Source organism: Narcine bancroftii, chromosome 3 (assembly GCF_036971445.1).
Source record: "Narcine bancroftii isolate sNarBan1 chromosome 3, sNarBan1.hap1, whole genome shotgun sequence".
Classification (NCBI taxonomy): domain Eukaryota; kingdom Metazoa; phylum Chordata; class Chondrichthyes; order Torpediniformes; family Narcinidae; genus Narcine; species Narcine bancroftii.
In genome coordinates, this window is record NC_091471.1 from 132,975,734 (window position 1) to 132,994,430 (window position 18,697).

Here is an 18,697-nt window from a genome sequence, read left to right on the forward strand (position 1 = left end):
AAATCGTGGAACCCAAATCGTCAATTACAGTTTAAAAGGCCTGGTATATCAAAGTAAGAAAGTAAATAAACTCACCAGTAGTGGATTAACTACCACCCGGCCCCTGGGCTGAGCTTTATTAAGCCCCCCCCCCACCTTGATCTTGCACTGTGGCCTGCCGTTCTTTGCTCCCTGCCATGGCCCCTTCCACCCCAAATTTCCCCAGTCTGGTTTGGCTCCCCCCTCCCCCTCCATGGCCACCATCTTCTCTCCCCCCACCCCGGAACAAATTGGGAAACGCTATGGTAGACTAAAGGACATTTCATGTAATATCACATTTTCTATTTTATTACATGACATTAAAAGAATCTTGAATTTTCATTCCACTACTGACCATTTCAACATCCAGATGACCACTGCTGATGCACACAAGACCTAATTAATCATTCCAAATTGTTGATGCACAAAGTTGCTGAACAGAGCCTTGAAAATCAAAAGCCAATGTTGGACATTTTAAAGAATACCTTCCATTCTCTATCCATTTCCAGCACCAGTATGTCCTGGTCTCAAGGCCTTCTAGCCATCTCCAGCCCCACCCTGTGTGACCCAACTTTTTCTAACTGACCCTTTTTGTTCCTCTTGCCTCTCTCGCCCTTTTTCCAGCACCTGCCCATCTATTTATCAATCTTTGCTCCTCCCTGGTTCAACAACCCACTGCTGTCCCTATCCAACCCCTCCTATTCCCTATCCTCATTATAATAGCTATCTCCCCTCTACCTCTTAGTCTTGATGAAGGGATCTGACCCAAAACACTGACCATTATTTTCTCCCACTGATGCTGCTCAACCCCCAAGTTCCTCCAGTAGATTGTTTTTGCTACAGTGCTATCAGATTATCTTAGTTGGTTAGACCTCAAACATTAGTGGCTGAAATACCAGAAAATGTCTGCAAAGAGTGGAATAGCTCCATGTTAATCAAGTGAAATAGGAGATAAATAATGATAATGAGCTTGTTGTCATATACATAAGTAAAATGTATATATGCACTGAAGTTCTTCTGCAACCAAACAGGTACGCAAGAAATACAAGCTACAATAGTATACATTAAGTTACTCCAGGGCAGAAAGAGATAATAAATAGAAAGGATAGATAGATAACATTACATTACTGCAGTAAAAAAATGGTGTTTCAATAGTGCTGACAGGTCCTTTTGAGGTGCCCGAGTAGTCTATGATTAGTGTTCAAGAGCCTGATGGCCATTGGAAAGAAACTGTTCCTGAATTTAGAGGCACTGATCTTCAGGTTTCAGTACTTTCCTGCCAAAGGTAGCAGTGGGAAGAGGTTATATCCAGGGTGATCAAGATCCATTATTATTTTGGCTGCCTTATTGAGGTAATGACTCACATAGGTGTCTTGAATGATGGCTGGGGTCAAAATCTGTGATGGACTTGGCTCTATTTGCTACTTTTTGCAGCCTTCTGCATTCTTGATCAATTGAATTTCTTTCCACTGTTCACCTGAATAAATTTGATAGGGTATTTGATGTCATACCTACATCTCTTCAGACTTTTTAGAAAGTAAAGTTGTTGTTGTGCCTTCTCCGCAGTTGTCTTGATGTGCTGGCTGAAAAGAATTGGTATTCCTACACTCTATACAGTTCGACTTTACAGAGTGTACATTTGTAGCAACATATCCTGCAGGAACACTGCTTATGCTGCTACCCTAACACAAGGTAGTCCTCACTTATATCTGCAACCTCAATAATAAACCTCAGTACAAGTTCACGCAAGTGTCTGTACTGCTCTCAAGGTTAAAGTCAAATTCAGCTCACTTTAGAGCCATAGAACATTACAATACAAAAACAGGTCCTTTGACCCTTCTAGTCTTTGCCAAACAATTATTCTACCTAGTCCCACTGACCTCCACCCAGTCCATTCCCCTCCCATCCATGTACCTGTCCAAATACTTCTTAAATGTTAAAACTGAGCCTGCATTCACCACTTTAGCTGGCAGCTCAATCCACACTCCCACCAATCCCTATGTGAAGTTATCCCTAAATATTTCCCTTTTCACTCTTAACCCATGTCCTCTGGTTTGTATCTCACCTACCTCCAATGAAAAAAGCTTGTCTACATTTACACTGCCTATACCTCTCAATTTTAAATACCTCTACCAAATCTCCCCTCATTCTTCTACACTCTAGGGAATAAAGTCCTAACCTGTTTAATTTTTCCATGTAACTCAGTCCCTGAAGTCTGGGCAACATCCTAGTAAATTTTCTCTGCACTCTTTCAATCTTATTGCAATTTTTCCTGTAGCAAGCCTGCACACAATACTCCAAATTTGGTCTCACCAATGTCTTGTACAACTTTACCATAACATTCCAACTCCTACACTCAATACTTTGATTTATGGAGGCCAAGATGCCAAAAGCTCTCTTTACAACCCTATACGTCCTTAACAACATTTCCAGGGAATTATGTATCTATATTCTCAGATCCCTCTGCTCTACTGCACTCCTCAGTGCCTTATATGTACATATACATACTGTATATGTCCTACCTTGGTTTGTCCTTCCAAAATGCAAATCCTCACACTTGTCTGCATTAAATTCCATCTGCCATTTTTCATCCCATTTTTCCAGCAGGTCCAAATCTCTCTGCAAGATTGAAAGCCCTCCATAACGCTTCCAATCTTTTTGTTATCTGCAAACTTGCTGATCCAATTTACCACATTGTCATCTATATCAATGATTTAGATGATAAACAACAATGATCCCAGTATCTATCCCTGAGGCACACCACTATTCACAGGCCTCCAATCTGAGAGGCCATCATCCACCATCACTCTCTGACTTCTCACATACACCCAATATCAAAACCAGTTTACTACCTCACCAGGAATACTGAGTGTCTGAACCTTCCTGTCTAACCTCCCTTGTGGGACATTGTCGAAGGCCTTACTGAAGTCCATGTAAACAACTTCCATAGCCTTTCCTTCATCAACTTTCCCTCGTGACTGAAATTTATTAAACATGACCTACCACTCACAAAGCCATGTTGACTGTTGCTAATCAGTCTCTGGCTATCCAAATATCTGATCTCTGAGAACACCTTCCATTAATTTACCTCCCACTGACATCAGGCTTATAGGCCTATAATTTCAGGTTTACTGAGAAAAAGTCAAAAGTACTCTGCAAATGCCTTTTGCTAATTTGTGTCATAAAGCACTGCTGCATAACAAAATGTTAAAAAAAACCTTAACTATTATGGTGGAGAATCTACAATTTTTGGTTAAAGTAATGTTATTTTTCAGAGCTGAAATCTGCATTTCCTCACATGCAGACATTAGCGGCAGATTTCATAACTTACAGGAATCACATTGTGAATTTTTACCCTCAAATACATTGTAACTTCCCGAAAGAAGTGTCTTTGGACAGGACAATATCTACTCTACTCACTAATCTTCACAAGCCTGCTGAAACACTTAACCCCCGCACCCGCCCCCCCCCCCACCCCCCTCAACCCACTGTTAGAGAATTCACCCATCCCTGTCAACATTTCCCAATCACTGGAAACCACCACCCCCCCCCCCCCCCCCTTGCATTATGCTGTTACTGTTTAAAGCCTGCCCTCTTAGGTCAGCGGTGTGAGGATATATGCTGGAAGCATAAGAGGTTTGAGGTGGGCTCACCTCACTGACAAAAGGCAAAGGAGGAAAAACCCAACACCCAACCCCAACCCACCAATTTTCCCCTGCAGCCGCTGCAACCGTGTCTGCCTGTCCCGCATCGGACTTGTCAGCCACCAACGAGCCTGCAGCTGACGTGGACTTTTACCCCCTCCATAAATCTTCGTCCGCGAAGCCAAGCCAAAGAAGAGGTTTGAGTAATTCACTCCTACTGTCCCTGAAAAAGAAGTGTTTCATGAGAGAGATGAATCCACTGATTTCAAGCAAGCAGTAACAAGTGTATTATTTTTTAGATATTTTCCATGCTGCATCAGGGAGATAATCTCAACATATATTCACAAGTATTGTTGCAAATACATTTTTTGCCCATAATGTTGCAATAAGCAGCAGAGACCTACAGGTGGGTGAGATACAAGGCATGGTGACGTGGCTTAAAACAGTAACAGGAGCTGAAAAAAGGATAATTAAAAAAAAACTTTGCAAGTGTTATTAAGAACAATACTAATGGTTTATTTCTGTAAACCTATTAAGTTTCATCACCAAATTTATTTGCAACTTTCCTCATGAGGGTTCATCTGTCTTTGGAGGACTCCATTTTCACTTAAATTACTTGTTACAATATACTTCTTAAACCATTAGTATTGTTCTTAATAACACTTGCAAAGTTTTTTTTTAATTATCCTTTTTTCAGCTCCTGTTACTGTTTTAAGCCACGTCACCATGCCTTGTATCTCACCCACCTGTAGGTCTCTGCTGCTTATTGCAACATTCAAAGCCACAATACCATTTTTCTACGCTGAAAAAAATATTGTAGGATCTCTCATTGAGGTTAGATAAATGATCTCAGATGCATCTTATTGTCTTTTAAAATCTCCCCCGTCGAAGGCAGGAGACTAACATCTGGTTTCTGTTCTGAAGGGATTTCTTAAAATGGAACTGAAAATAATCTGGAGCTATTTAAAGGAACACATTAAAAAAACAGGCAAACCTGGTCTTTCATTTTGTTTAAGTGTACAGATCAGTTCAAGTGAACAGCCAAAGGAAGATCAAAGAAGCTGACATTCCATTATGAAGAGCAATCAAATGCTGAGGCCTTTGGCAGCAATTCTGCTTTTCACAGTCCTTGTAGCAGGTAAGATTTTTAACAATTATAGTTTCAATATGCAATGTGATGACTAAACATCTGGGTTTTTTTAGTAAATAGAAAACAAGGAAGTATAAAAACAAAAAAATGAAGGAGACCAAGTATTCTCTCCCTGATACCTGTAATTAGAAACACCATCAATGTATGTGGAGACATTGGTTTGAGCATGTACAGAAGTAATTAATTAGGCTTGGTACAGAATAATTTGTGGACAGTGATATTGTACAATCATGTGGTTGTGCAATCTCTTTGCACATTGCTCTGATCACCTCAGCATGTGGTGGTCTCATTCATAAATAACTGTGTACTCAACTTTAGCTGTGAATTTTTTTAAATTAACTATTTTATTTTTCTTACCATACTTGAATAATTATTTTTAAAATACATCTGTCACATAATTTTTAATGTCTAATCACCATAATTTAACTATAAAATAGCTCCAGTAGCAATCTGTTACATTGGTATCAAATGAAAGAGAATATTTCTACTTAATCAGAGACACCTCAATTGGGGACCAGGGCTCTTTATCTCCATTTAGCCATTTATGTCAAGCGTCAGAAAAGGTCCCTAAGCAATCCAAAAATCAAGATTCAATTTATTATCCTAGTAATAAAACAGTGACTTATTACATGAAATTTCTTTTTGCCTGCTGCAAGGCAGACAGATTCACCACTGGCAGGAATTGCCTAAGTGCCTCTTACAGTCAGAGAGAGTGAGAATCAAAAGAGAGTTCCCCTAGAGTCCCCAAGTGTCTGTAGATTCAACCCCCCACAGCCACACAAAGTCCAGTCCAATCCATTGGAAACCCGAGCTCCAGATAAAAACCTCCAGCACCTTCTCTCACCTCAGTTCCAATACCTGGCACCCCTCCAGCCAGTTCAAGCCAGTCTCCAGCAGTCCGCAGCCCAGCGTGAGTCTCCCAACAGTAATCTCCAGCAGCCCACAGCTCCCACAGGTTCCTTGCCTCGAGTCGCCAGCAGCCCGCCGCATCCACTAGTCCCTCAGCTGCAGAGCCGCCTCACTGGTTCGCCGCTGTGGTCACCATCCCTGTGGGTCATCTCCTCTCCTTCTCCCTCTCAGACTATGCATGATCTTCCCATCCTCTGGTGCCCTGCTCCAGTCCTCTGCTTCCCCGGAGTCTCCAGCCCCTTGTGGCTGCTGCCGATTAATAGGTGTAGCCATCTTAGGTGCAGACCCACGGCCGCGGGTTATCAACTAAAACCATTGTCTGCTCCCTGAACGGGTCATTCAAATCCCGTGCAGAGCTAACGGCAATCGACTGGGCAGCTGGACCCTGCAGGAACCCTGTATCTCTGCTCCCCGTGGGTCTGCGCCAGCCAAATAACTAGGCCCACAGGAGACTGCAGATGCTGGAATCAGAAGCCAAACTCAATCTGCTTCAAGGACAAGGAAGATCAGTGGGCCAGATCCCATTCTTTTTTCCCCACTAAAGTTGCTTGACCCACTGAGAATGTTGTAAACAGGAAGTCCGAAGATCCTGAGGTCTATTGCAGTACATAAAAATGCTGGAGAAATTCAACAGGTCACATAGCATCCATGGAAAGTAAAAGGTAATCAACACTTCTCGCCTTAAACCTCCTTCAGAAGTTCCGAAAATCAGGCCTGATTAAAAAGCTGGGATGGTTGGGGGGTGGGGGGTGGGGGCAGGAAAGAAAGAGGACAGATTGTGTTAGGTTACTACTTGGGCCATTCTGCCAATTTGAGGATTAATTTTTTTTTTATAAACAAGAAACAAAAGTTTTCAATCAAACATGAAGCAATGAAAAGTTGAAAAAGTCTAACAGAAAAGCACAATTATAAAATATAAAAATATAAATAAAAGTTTTAATGATAAAATGGCAAAAAAATCTAACTGTATTATTGAAACATTTTTCTTGCCCTAACTGTGAATATTTATCGATGTCTCCATTCATATTTATCCTATCTTTTTCTGTCTTGGCCTATTGTGATCATTTAATATATACAATTGCTGTTGTTTGGCTGCACCAAATATAAATTTTGGTGTATCTGTACATTACACTCATGTATAATGGAATAGACTCTCTTCCTCATAATTCAAAACCCACAAAATTGAGATGAAATCATTCATAAAGCTATTTTAAAAACTAATTTTAATTTCTTAAAAAAAAACTACCAAGAATATAATAAAATGTATTGTTTGATGAAATTAATTACAATAAACTCATCTTGTACTATATATTGTACAGCTTTTTAACTAAACATTATGCCATCCAGCCCCAAAGCCAAAAATATGCTCTCCATCTCAAGAGACATTTCCACTTCTTATATTAGTGATTACATAAGTTTTTTTCTTCTGTAGGGGCAACTCAGCTCAGGGTATTTGAGAAGTTTTAAAAAATCAAGAAATAAATGCAAAAATAAATGAAAAAGAATTGCAAGTGTTGTCAAAGTTAAGATCAAAATTTTTATTTAATGTAAATGCATTGGAGAAAATAACCAGGAAAATATACTTTTTTTCAAACCTTAAAGATAGAAAAAACATAAAATATAGTCCAATAATCATCAAAAATTAATTTTACAAATATATATTAAAAAAACAAAAAAAAAGACAGCAAAATTAAAATTAAAATAAAAAAAAAACCAAACCCGCCCTCCCACCCCTTCAGCCAGCTCCCTTAAGGGGAGCCAAAAATATAAAGTATATACAAACAAAATTATAAATGTTGAAAACAACTCAAAGTATATCTAAATGCATATATTCCAAATACGGAGACCATTTTCTAATAAGAATAATTATCATGTAAATTATATGTAAATTTTTCCATAACAATACAAGTTTTCAATTCATTGTGCCGACGTAGTATATTAATCTCTATATTGTCTTTCCAAGTACTCGCAGCACATTTATGTGCTACTGATAACACCAAACATACAAAAGCAATTTGGATTTTATCCAAACCTAATTCCGTCAATGAAATCAAATTACCCAGGAAGAAAATCATTGGGTCGAATGGTAATGTGAAGTTGTACAATTTTTCCAAAACTACTTTAATTCCTTGCCAGAATGGTTGAACTTTAACACAAGTCCAAAGAGCATGTAAAAAAAGTTCCAATACATGAATCACATCTAAAACACAAGTCTGAATTACTAAATCCACATTTTTTAGTTTCTCTGGAGTCAAATATAATTGATGTAAAAAATTATAATTAACCATTCCATATCTTACATTAGTTAATTTGATTACATTGTCCTGACACATATCCACCCAATCATCTTCAGGAAAAATAAACACTATATCACTCTCCCATTAAAGTTTAGATTTATCCCAATCTGGTTTATCCATATTATCTTGTAACAAATTGTACATAACTGAAATATAACCCTTCTTTGGTACAGAGGAAATCAAAGACTCAAATCTCGACAAAGTAGGTAAATTCATTTCTCTACCATAATTATCCCTTACGAAGGCTCTAAGTTGGTAACACACAAACAAAGAATTTACAGATATATCAAATCTCTCTCTCAATTGATTAAAAGAAAGAAATTGTCCCTCTTCAAAACAATCCTGTATTGTCTTTATACCCTTAAAATCCCAACTCTTTAAATAATTATTAAACATTGAAAAAGAAATAAGTTGGTTATTATACAATGGGGTTAAAATTGATCATTTATCTTTTGGTCCCAAAACCCTATTTTTTTTTAAATACAGATCTTTAATAAATGTTTCAATACCGGCATATTATATTCCTGTAATAAATTCAAATTCCAACAAAATATAAATTCATGTACCTCGACCTCAGAAATACCTGCCATTTCCACCTTAGCCCAGCTAGGAGATTGATCTAGATCCATCAACCTGCTAATAAACTTCAACTGGGCCACTTCATAATAATTTTGAAAATATGGTAACTGAACTCCACCTAACACATATTTTTGTACAATGCCACTCGAGCTAATTTACCTTTCCATAAAAACTCCTGCACTACCTTATTTAAATCCTGAAACAAACCTTTTGAAAGCAAACAAGGTATTGACTGAAATAAATATTGAATTTGGGGGAAAATATTCATTTTAATACAATTGACCCTACCAATCAAAGTCAATGGAAAATCTTTCCACTTAATCAAATCTGCTTTAATCCATTTAATATAGACACATAATTTAATGGATACAATGACTGATAATTAACATAATCAAACACACCTAAATATTTAATTTTATTTCAAATGTTCTTTTTCTGTCAAATGTATTTCTTGTAAAAAGGCAATATCAATTTTCATTTTTTAATACATAAGCCAATACCCTCTTTCACTTAATTGGATTATTTAATCCCTGAACATTAAAAGTTGCAAAATTCAAAGTAGACATTTTTACTAAGTACTAATATATTTACACTCTATAAAATAATGCTCCCCTTTATAATCCTTCAAAAATACAAAAAACCCACCCCTCCCTCAATAATTTTTTTTAAATGTTTCAAAAACTTCAAAAATATAAAAACCACCCAAAGGTAGTAACACCCTAAAAATCTGGGTATGGTAAGCCCACTAGTGGCAGATGACAGTCAAAGCTTTCAGTGTCATCCACTCCACACAGCCAGATATATATTCATTATGTAATTAAAAACAATCAAAAATAGTAAATATATTCAACCCAATGATTCCAAGCCCAATGATTGTTCCAGATCTTCAATGTCAAGAAGACTTCGTGTCAGCTCTTCTTTCTTTCCATTCTTTCCATACCCATTCCTGTCCCCATTTCCATCTCCATTTCCCTTCCTCTTAGGAGACAATGGTGAAGGCCATCAATTTCTTCACAATTCTGGCAATGAATTAGCAAAAACCAAGGCATTGTGATCATTCTCAAAAAATTGAGATTGAAAGTTTCCGTAAAAAACCTTCAAAATTGCAGGATAACAAAAAGCAAACTTATAGCCCTTTCGCCATAAGACATCTTCAGGCGAATTAAATACCCGTTGTCTTCTAATAACCTCTTGACTCAAATCGGAATTAAAAAAACATTACTTTTGAATCATCAACAGGGATTGACTCTGCCGCGCTTTCTGTACTGCCATTTGTAGAATCATTTCTCTATCTTGATATTTCAAACAATGAATCAAGACCGCCTTCAATGTTTATCCTGGAGGTGGTTTTTTTCCTCAATTCTCTATGGGCCCGATCCAGTTCCAAACCTTCAGGAAAAAGCTCTTTACCCAGTACCTCTGGGATCCAATGCTTAAAATTTTTTATTGGATCAGAACCTTCAAAGTCCTCTGGAAGACCAACTATTTTCACATTATTTCTCCGGCTTTGATTTTTCAATGAATCAATCTTCATCAATAAATCCTTTCTTTGAATCCCCCAATCTACAAAAGGATCTTCTACTTTTTCCATTTTCTCTCTTTTGCGTTCCACCTGATTTTAACATTCAGAAAAGGCTGTTTCAATTTTTTTTAATTATCTTGTACAATATCAACAGATTTTATACATCTGTTAATATCACTCTTAACTACAGTCATTTCTTGTTTCATAGTTGACATTTCTTCACACAAAGTATTCATTTTTGATTTCACCTCCATAGGTGTCATATCTTCTTTGGCTTGGCTTCGCGGACGAAGATTTATGGAGGGGGTAAATGTCCACGTCAGCTGCAGGCTCATTTGTGGCTGACAAGTCCGATGCAGGAGAGGCAGACACGGTTGCAGCGGTTGCAGGGGAAAATTGGTTGGTTGGGGTTGGGTGTTGGGTTTTTCCTCCTTTGCCTTTTGTCAGTGAGGTGGGCTCTGCGGTCTTCTTCAAAGGAGGTTGCTGCCTGCTGAACAGTGAGGCGCCAAGATGCACGGTTTGAGGTGATATCAGCCCACTGGCGGTGGTCAATGTGGCAGGCACCAAGAGATTTCTTTAGGCAGTCCTTGTACCTTTTCTTTGGTGCACCTCTATCATGGTGGCCAGTGGAGAGCTCGCCATATAACACGATCTTGGGAAGGCGATGGTCCTCCATTCTGGAGACGTGACCCACCCAGCGCAGCTGGATCTTCAGCAGCGTGGACTCGATGCTGTCGGCCTCTGCCATCTCGAGTACTTCGATGTTTGGAGATGAAGTCGCTCCAATGAATGTTGAGGATGGAGCGGAGACAATGCTGGTGGAAGCATTCTAGGAGCCGTAGGTGATGCCGGTAGAGGACCCATGATTTGGAGCCGAACAGGAGTGTGGGTATGACAACGGCTCTGTATACGCTTATCTTTGTGAGGTTTTTCAGTTGGTTGTTTTTCCAGACTCTTTTGTGTAGTCTTCCAAAGGCGCTATTTGCCTTGGCGAGTCTGTTGTCTATCTCGTTGTCGATCCTTGCATCTGATGAAATGGTGCAGCCGAGATAGGTAAACTGGTTGACCGTTTTGAGTTTTGTGTGCCCGATGGAGATGTGGGGGGGCTGGTAGTCATGGTGGGGAGCTGGCTGATGGAGGACCTCAGTTTTCTTCAGGCTGACTTCCAGGCCAAACATTTTGGCAGTTTCCGCAAAACAGGACGTCAAGCGCTGAAGAGCTGGCTCTGAATGGGCAACTAAAGCGGCATCGTCTGCAAAGAGTAGTTCACGGACAAGTTTCTCTTGTGTCTTGGTGTGAGCTTGCAGGCGCCTCAGATTGAAGAGACTGCCATCCGTGTGGTACCGGATGTAAACAGCGTCTTCATTGTTGAGGTCTTTCATGGCTTGGTTCAGCATCATGCTGAAGAAGATTGAAAAGAGGGTTGGTGCGAGAACACAGCCTTGCTTCATGCCATTGTTAATGGAGAAGGGTTCAGAGAGCTCATTTCTGTATCTGACCCGACCTTGTTGGTTTTCGTGCAGTTGGATAACCATGCTGAGGAGCTTTGGGGGGCATCCGATGCGTTCTAGTATTTGTCAAAGCCGTTTCCTGCTCACGGTGTCGAAGGCTTTGGTGAGGTCAACAAAGGTGATGTAGAGTCCTTTGTTTTGTTCTCTGCACTTTTCTTGGAGCTGTCTGAGGGCAAAGACCATGTCAGTAGTTCCTCTGTTTGCGCGAAAGCCGCACTGTGATTCTGGGAGAATATTCTCGGCGACACTAGGTATTATTCTATTTAGGAGAATCCTAGTGAAGATGTCATATACACCTGTCATATACACACATGGACACTGTACTGGAACAGAGGAGTTACATGATTACATTTTATGCAAGAATTCTTTTTATAAGAATTGAAAAGCAATTCATTTGGTCATTTGAGTTGAAATTTGTTTTGACATATTATTCATTTGGGAGCAATCCCTTCCACATCTATACTTTTATATGGTAATTTCTTCTGAAGTTGAGTTTTAGATTTCTTCACATTGGTAGCCATGGTGAATCACTGTTATTCAAAAAACTGTAAATATTATTTTTAACCACTTTTATACTTTTTTTTTTAAAATCGGGTATTTAAATATCCAGCTGGGAAAAGGTGGAACACATGTCTTTCTTCTACGCCATCTTGCCACGCCCCCAGGAAAATATACTTGATAAGGATATAAAAGATTGTATTGAACATTAAGTGAATAGACCTTTATGAAATGAGTATTTTATACCCACTTTTACAGAAGGGGAAAAAACATCAACACAAAAACAAAACTTCAATCAAGGAAAATGTAATAAATGTAAATATTAAAATGGAAAAGGAGAAAAATCCGGCTGTCTGGTAAATATTGAGTCTGCTAAAGGTTTGGAAAACTGGAAGTATTACTTTCTTTAAAAATGGGTTAAAAAACAGATAACCACTAATTTGTCAGTTGTGGATGATGTTCTGGTCATTTTTATTGTGATCAACTTTTATGGAATGTAGATATCACTGGGAAGACGAGCACTCCTGGAAGTGTTTTTTTTCCTCAATGCTCTATGGGCCCGATCCAACTCCAAACCTTCAGGAAAAAGCACTGCATTTGCAGCACTGGAATCTGTCAGAGTGACTGAGAACCTGCACAGGCAAGGTCTGATCAAAGACTAACAGCATGGACTTAAGAGGGCTAGGTTACACTAGAACCACTTCTTTTTGAGAAGGTGCATCGGCAGGGAAGTACGCATGGACACTGTACTGGAAAAGAGGAGTTACATGATTAAATTTATGCAAGAATTCTTTTTAGAAGAATTGAAAAGCAATGCATTGAAATTAAAGAATGCAATAAAATTGGTTGAGGGAAAGGATTTTAAATAAGAAAAATCAAGAAACTGAATCAGTTTGGTGGCATAGAAATATAATTGAAATATATGAAATCTTTTTGAGGTTTGACAGGGTAATTCCAGGGATTATGTTTCTGTTAATTGGGGAACCCAAAATCAAAGTTTAGCCTTTTGGGATGGACATCAGAAAAAAATCTTCACCCAGAGGGTAATGAGTGTTTGGTACTCTCTACCTAGGGAATCTATGGAGGCTGGGTTCCTGAATATATTCAAGAGAGAGACCAATGAATATTTAGATATCTTGGGATAGGAGCATCGTACAAAAAAGAGGTGAAAGATCAAGGCAGCACAGTTAGCATTGGGGGGGATACCACGGTTAGCGTTAGTGCAACACTGTTACAGCACCAGCGATCAGAATTGTGGCTCGAATCCCATACTGTAAGAAGTTCACATGTTCTCCCAGTGTCTGTGTGGGTTTTCCCCAAGTTCTGGTTCCCTCCCACCATTCAAAAATATACCGAGGGTTGTAGGTCAATTGGGTGGCATGGGCTCGTGGGCCAAAAGGACCTGTTACCATGCTGCACATCCAATTCGTGTATATATACATATATATATATATATATACATACATATACATACATACATATACATACATACACATATATATATATACATATATATACATACATATATACACATATATACATATATACACATATATACATACATATATATATACATATATATACACACACATATATATATACACACATATATACATATATATATACATACATACATATACATACATACATATACATACATATACATACATATACATACATATACATACATACATACATATGCATACATATACATATACACACACACATATATATATATATATACACACACACACACATACTGTATTTAAATCAATTATGATTTCTTCCAAAAGAGTCACAAGGGGGCAAAACACCTACTCCTGATTCTGCTTCTTTTGTTCATTGTAACATGTTATAGATTTGAGGACAAGAGTAAAGATGAAACAATTTCTCTTTGATACAATATTCTATAGCAAATAGGCTAGCTCATCAGGTTGTTCACCATTTGCAGCAATGATTTGAATCTTCAGAATAAACCTCAGTATATTATTTAGAATCAGGTTTATTGTCATGAACATGTGTCACAAAATTTGTTGTTTTGTTTCAGAATTGCACCTGTTCTGTGATGGGATAATACTGGTTAGATAACTCTGACATCTGCCGTAACTGCTACAAAAATTTGTTTCTCATTAGATAATGCCAATGAGGACCAGACACTCGAGAATGGTGTTTACAGCCCCCCTTGAATTCTGATCACCCATTTTTTTTTAAGTTTCAAACCTCTGCTTCAGCCGGATAGTGCCAATCTCAACACACAATGTCCTTTTATTAAAGAACATTTGTTCCTTGCCCCTATCACTCTGATGGCCATAGATTTAGAACACTAGCTCGAAAGCGGAATAAGCATTTCTTCACATTCTGATACCATAGTTTTGTCTGTCCTGGCAAGACAATTAACATACGTTGAACATTTCTCATAATACAACACGTTCATTTAGAAGAACAAATGTTACTGATTAAGATGGCTAGCAACCACGTCCCATTTTTTTTTTTTTTTTTTTTTTTTTTTTTTACAGCTGATTCTGAAAAGCACCTTCTAGTTAAATCAAAATGTAACTGCCTGACTATGACATCCAAAACAGTCGTGAATGTATTGCCTTCTGGTGCACGTGTGGAACAGCTTATAAGAGATATAAAAATTACGTAAGTAAATGCATTTCCATGTTCACATTGTTTAAAAAAAAAGGCAATTATTGAAAACAACTTTATGCATTGGTTCATTGGATGATTATAACAGAAAGCAAACTGTCATTGTATCAGTCAGAATCAAATCCTATCTGCATACCTACTGACCATTTTATTCCCCAAGTGAATATGGAAGTCAATAAATGTGTGCCAGAATTTAATTGCTGGGTTCCAATGGGAAAAGAAACTTTATACTGTACTACTATATAGCCCAATTATTTGTTAGCATTTTTTAAAAATAACCAAATCAGGTATTGCTGCACCAATGCAGAAAATTGAAAATTCTGTATGGTATCTGTAGTCAAGATTACCACAGAGAGGGGAAATGATCTTCAGTGAATTAAAAGATGAGATGATAGTTTGTCATATACATAATCAAAACACAGAAATGCTGGAGGAACTCAGCTGATCTTGTGCTGTCCATAGGAGGTAAAAATAGATTGCTTGAGCCCTTCTTCAAGGTGCAGAAATACTGAAGCAATAGCATGGATCTCCCCAGTGGCCACCCATTTCAATTCCCTGCCCCATTCCCTTGCTGATATGTCTGTCCATGGTCTTATGCACTACCAGGCTGAGACCACCCACAAATAGGAGGAACAACACCTCAGAGTGGCAGTTAACATAGCGGTTAGTGTAACACCTTTACAGCAGTAGCGATTGGGACCAGACGAGGGTTCCAGTCCAACGCTGTCTGTAAGGAGTTGGTACGTTTTTCCCGTGTCTGTGTGGGTCTTTTCCAGGAAAAAAAATCATACCAGGTGTGTAGGTGAATGAGGTGCAAATTGGCCAGCACATATTCATGGGCCAAAATGGCCTGTTACCATGCTGCATGTCTAAAATTAAATGTTAATCTTCTGTCTGGGCACCCTCCTACTGGATGGCATTAATATAGACTACTCCAGCTTCCATTGCAACTCCCCCACCTTTCTCTTTCTCTCTCTCATCCACCTTTTGTCTATTGGTCTGTACTCCTCTCCTTCCCATTCTTCCCCCTTTCTTTCCCCAGCCTTTAATTTAGATGCCTATATTGTTTCACTCTTTCCTTGAGGAAGGGCTCAGGCCCAAAACATTGGTAATATCTCGTTACCTCCTCCAGATGCTGCGAGACCAGCTGAGTTTCTCCAGCAATTCTGTGTTTTGACTACAATGACTACATCTGCAGACACTCCTGGCATATACACAAGTACAATGTGCAAATTAATTGAAGTTGTTCTTGCTTTCTGCATCTACACAGGTACATAAAATGTATCAATAGCATTACAACAAAAAATATAATTATTGATAGATGCAGCCAGTGGGAAAAAATGTGATATTACAGTAATACAGGTAGATCTTTGGAGCTGGAATATCAAAGATACCTATTGGAGTGTATTAGTTAGTGTAGTACAGGAAGGGTCAAGAAGTTAGAAAAATTGTTCTTGAACATAGAGGTGCAAGACCTCAGGCCTCTGTACCTTCTGCCTGGAGGTAGGTAACAGTGAGAAGAGAATGTGACCAGAATGGGGACTTTTTTGATCTCTCATTTCCTGGATGCGACACCCTTTGAGCAATCTGCAAGAGATGCAATGACTACTAGGCCATGAAAAAGGTGCATGTGGAGGTTTAATCCATTTGTGACCTGACATTCCCATTTATTTCTCATCTTCTATTTTACCTTATGATTCCATTTCCTGGAATCAATTCCAAGCCACTGAAAACCATTTGACCTGCCAACATAAGCGGTAACTATGTATCATTTTCTGAAGCAACCTTATGTCTTCCAAACTTGGCCCAGGTTCAATTTGGTAAAGTCTTTACACAGATTGTAAGATTTTCTGCTTTAAAAAGTACAATATTTTTGTAGGATGTCCTCATTTTCTACTGGTATTATAATGGATACTTGGGCCCAGGCAAAATAACTAATATGATTAATTTAATTATTAATTTTGTTCCTTTAATCAAGATCATTGCCCAAGCCACATCTGTAGCAACCCTGTCCTAGTTGTCAATCCCCAGTAATCTTAAAATGATTGTTAATTGTTCCTTTATTACAGAATTCCTATGAGGAGCAGAGAGAACATTTCAGATCCAACATCCCCTCTTCGAACCAAGTTTGTCTACAAAATTTCAGATTTGTATGTTATTTATTTTTATCATTTCATGCAATATATAATTAGAACAGGTTTCAGAACACACCCTACAGCTGGCATTCAAATTTTTAATATATGGCATGCATGGTGTAAAGCTCATAAGATTCAACTTCTGGAAAAATGGAGACCAGCTATAACTATACATTTAAATTCTTTTATGGCTGGAGTATAATTAAGCCAGTACAAGTGCCAAACCATACATTTGATGTGGTGAAATTGTTAGCTCATAGTAGCATTGCAGTAGAGCTACAGTTTCCCATTCCAGTGAAATCCTGACCTCTAGTGTTGTCTTTGTGGAGTTTGCACATTCTTTCATTACCTTGTTGATTGCCCCTTTCATGCTCCTGTCGGTTTCTTCCCAAGTATGAAAGACTTGATGTTGCAAATTTCTCCAGTTGCAATTGGATGGTAGAATATTGGGGAGGTGCTGAAAATCGGGAGAACCAGAAGAAGGGAAATCCAGTGGGGGAATGGGATTGCTCATAGCGGGAGCCAGTTCAGACCATTGAGACAGTCTTAATGAAACATGAAAAGTATGCACCTGCTCATAACCAATCAACCTCATGATTAGTATGCCTTTAAACAAGAGGATACAACAGCACCCAAGGGAACCTGCACAAACATGTGGCCTCTACCCAGACAGAACTGGAGGTCAGAATTGAACTCCAGTCACTGGACTAGGGAGACCTGCTGTACCCAATTGCATCTCCTCATGGTCACCTCTTGTTACCCCAAGGATAACAAGAGAGGACCTGAAAAGAAACAATGGTTTTTCACTTCAGAATTTGACATAACCACAAGAGAGCTCTGCAGAGGGGGAAAAAAAATAGAAACCATTGACAGTTTTGAGGCCAATTTGCAAACAGCACAATGATTGGAATTTATAAATATCCCAATAATTCACAACATTTACAAAAGACGATTGCATTATTGATCCAAAGTGATCGAGATATGTGGAACATGCCCAAATGAAAAGAAAAATTGAGGAATTATTTTGTCATAACACAATGATTTTAAGAAATATAAAATGTAGTGTAGGAATAATCACTTCTTTGATCCATATATTTTGTTGCAGCTGCAAGAATTGCACTCAAAAGCCAACCTCACCAGAAGAACCTCAGTGCAAGGCCCCATCTCCCTCTCCAGATACCTGCTTTAGCCATGACAACAGAAAATGTCTGTACCGTAAAATCAACTTGGGAGATGACAAACATATGAATGCAGTTATGAATCCTGAATGCCTCAAACATGAACCAAACCACTGGATTCCAAAGACTAGACGGTCTATTTAAACACATGATTCGGTTTGATGGCAGATGCTTTGTAGTTTCTTCAAAATACTGCAGCCGATTCCTTAATGCGTTTTCAGTTTTGACATTTGCCTCTCGTCTTTCTTCATAAAATGCTTTATAGCTTCAAAATGTATTCAAAATCATATGCTTTGTGTTACAGCATCATTTGTAATGTGTCACATTTGGTTCTCTTATTTGGTGATTGAATATGGGAGATTACAACTTAAATCATTTTTGTACAATTAGGAATAGTAGAATGAAAACATGGGCCTGAATTCTGTGGTAACCCACGCACCATTAACCCTGCTGCTCCAGGGAACAACTTCAAGCAGGCTGTTAAAAAATTCTCAGAGGTCACAAACAGATGATGAAATTTTCAATAAATATTTCAAACAACATGCAGAGCACAAATATATCAACATACAACTAAACGTTAGCCAATAAGAAGTTTTTTTAATGCAAG

General features: G+C 38.4%; 1 protein-coding gene across 1 annotated transcript; it reads left to right on the forward strand.

Moving 5' to 3' along the window:
- Positions 1–4,655: 4,655 nt before the first annotated feature.
- On the forward strand, positions 4,656–18,377 carry LOC138757575 (immunoglobulin J chain-like). The gene is made up of 4 exons (XM_069925156.1): positions 4,656–4,800; positions 14,645–14,771; positions 16,847–16,927; positions 18,018–18,377. The coding sequence occupies exons 1-4, from the start codon at positions 4,737–4,739 to the stop codon at positions 18,232–18,234; spliced, it is 489 nt and encodes a 162-aa protein (XP_069781257.1). The 5' UTR covers positions 4,656–4,736; the 3' UTR covers positions 18,235–18,377.
- The last annotated feature ends 320 nt before the right edge of the window (positions 18,378–18,697 follow it).

Bases quoted from the DNA above. Each gene is read 5' to 3' on its own strand.
- LOC138757575 (XM_069925156.1), top strand. From the start codon at position 4,737: ATGAAGAGCAATCAAATGCTGAGGCCTTTGGCAGCAATTCTGCTTTTC. The intron at 14,772-16,846 runs GTAAGTAAATGC...CCTTTATTACAG, and splicing joins ATAAGAGATATAAAAATTAC to AATTCCTATGAGGAGCAGAG. The intron at 16,928-18,017 runs GTATGTTATTTA...ATTTTGTTGCAG, and splicing joins GTCTACAAAATTTCAGATTT to CTGCAAGAATTGCACTCAAA.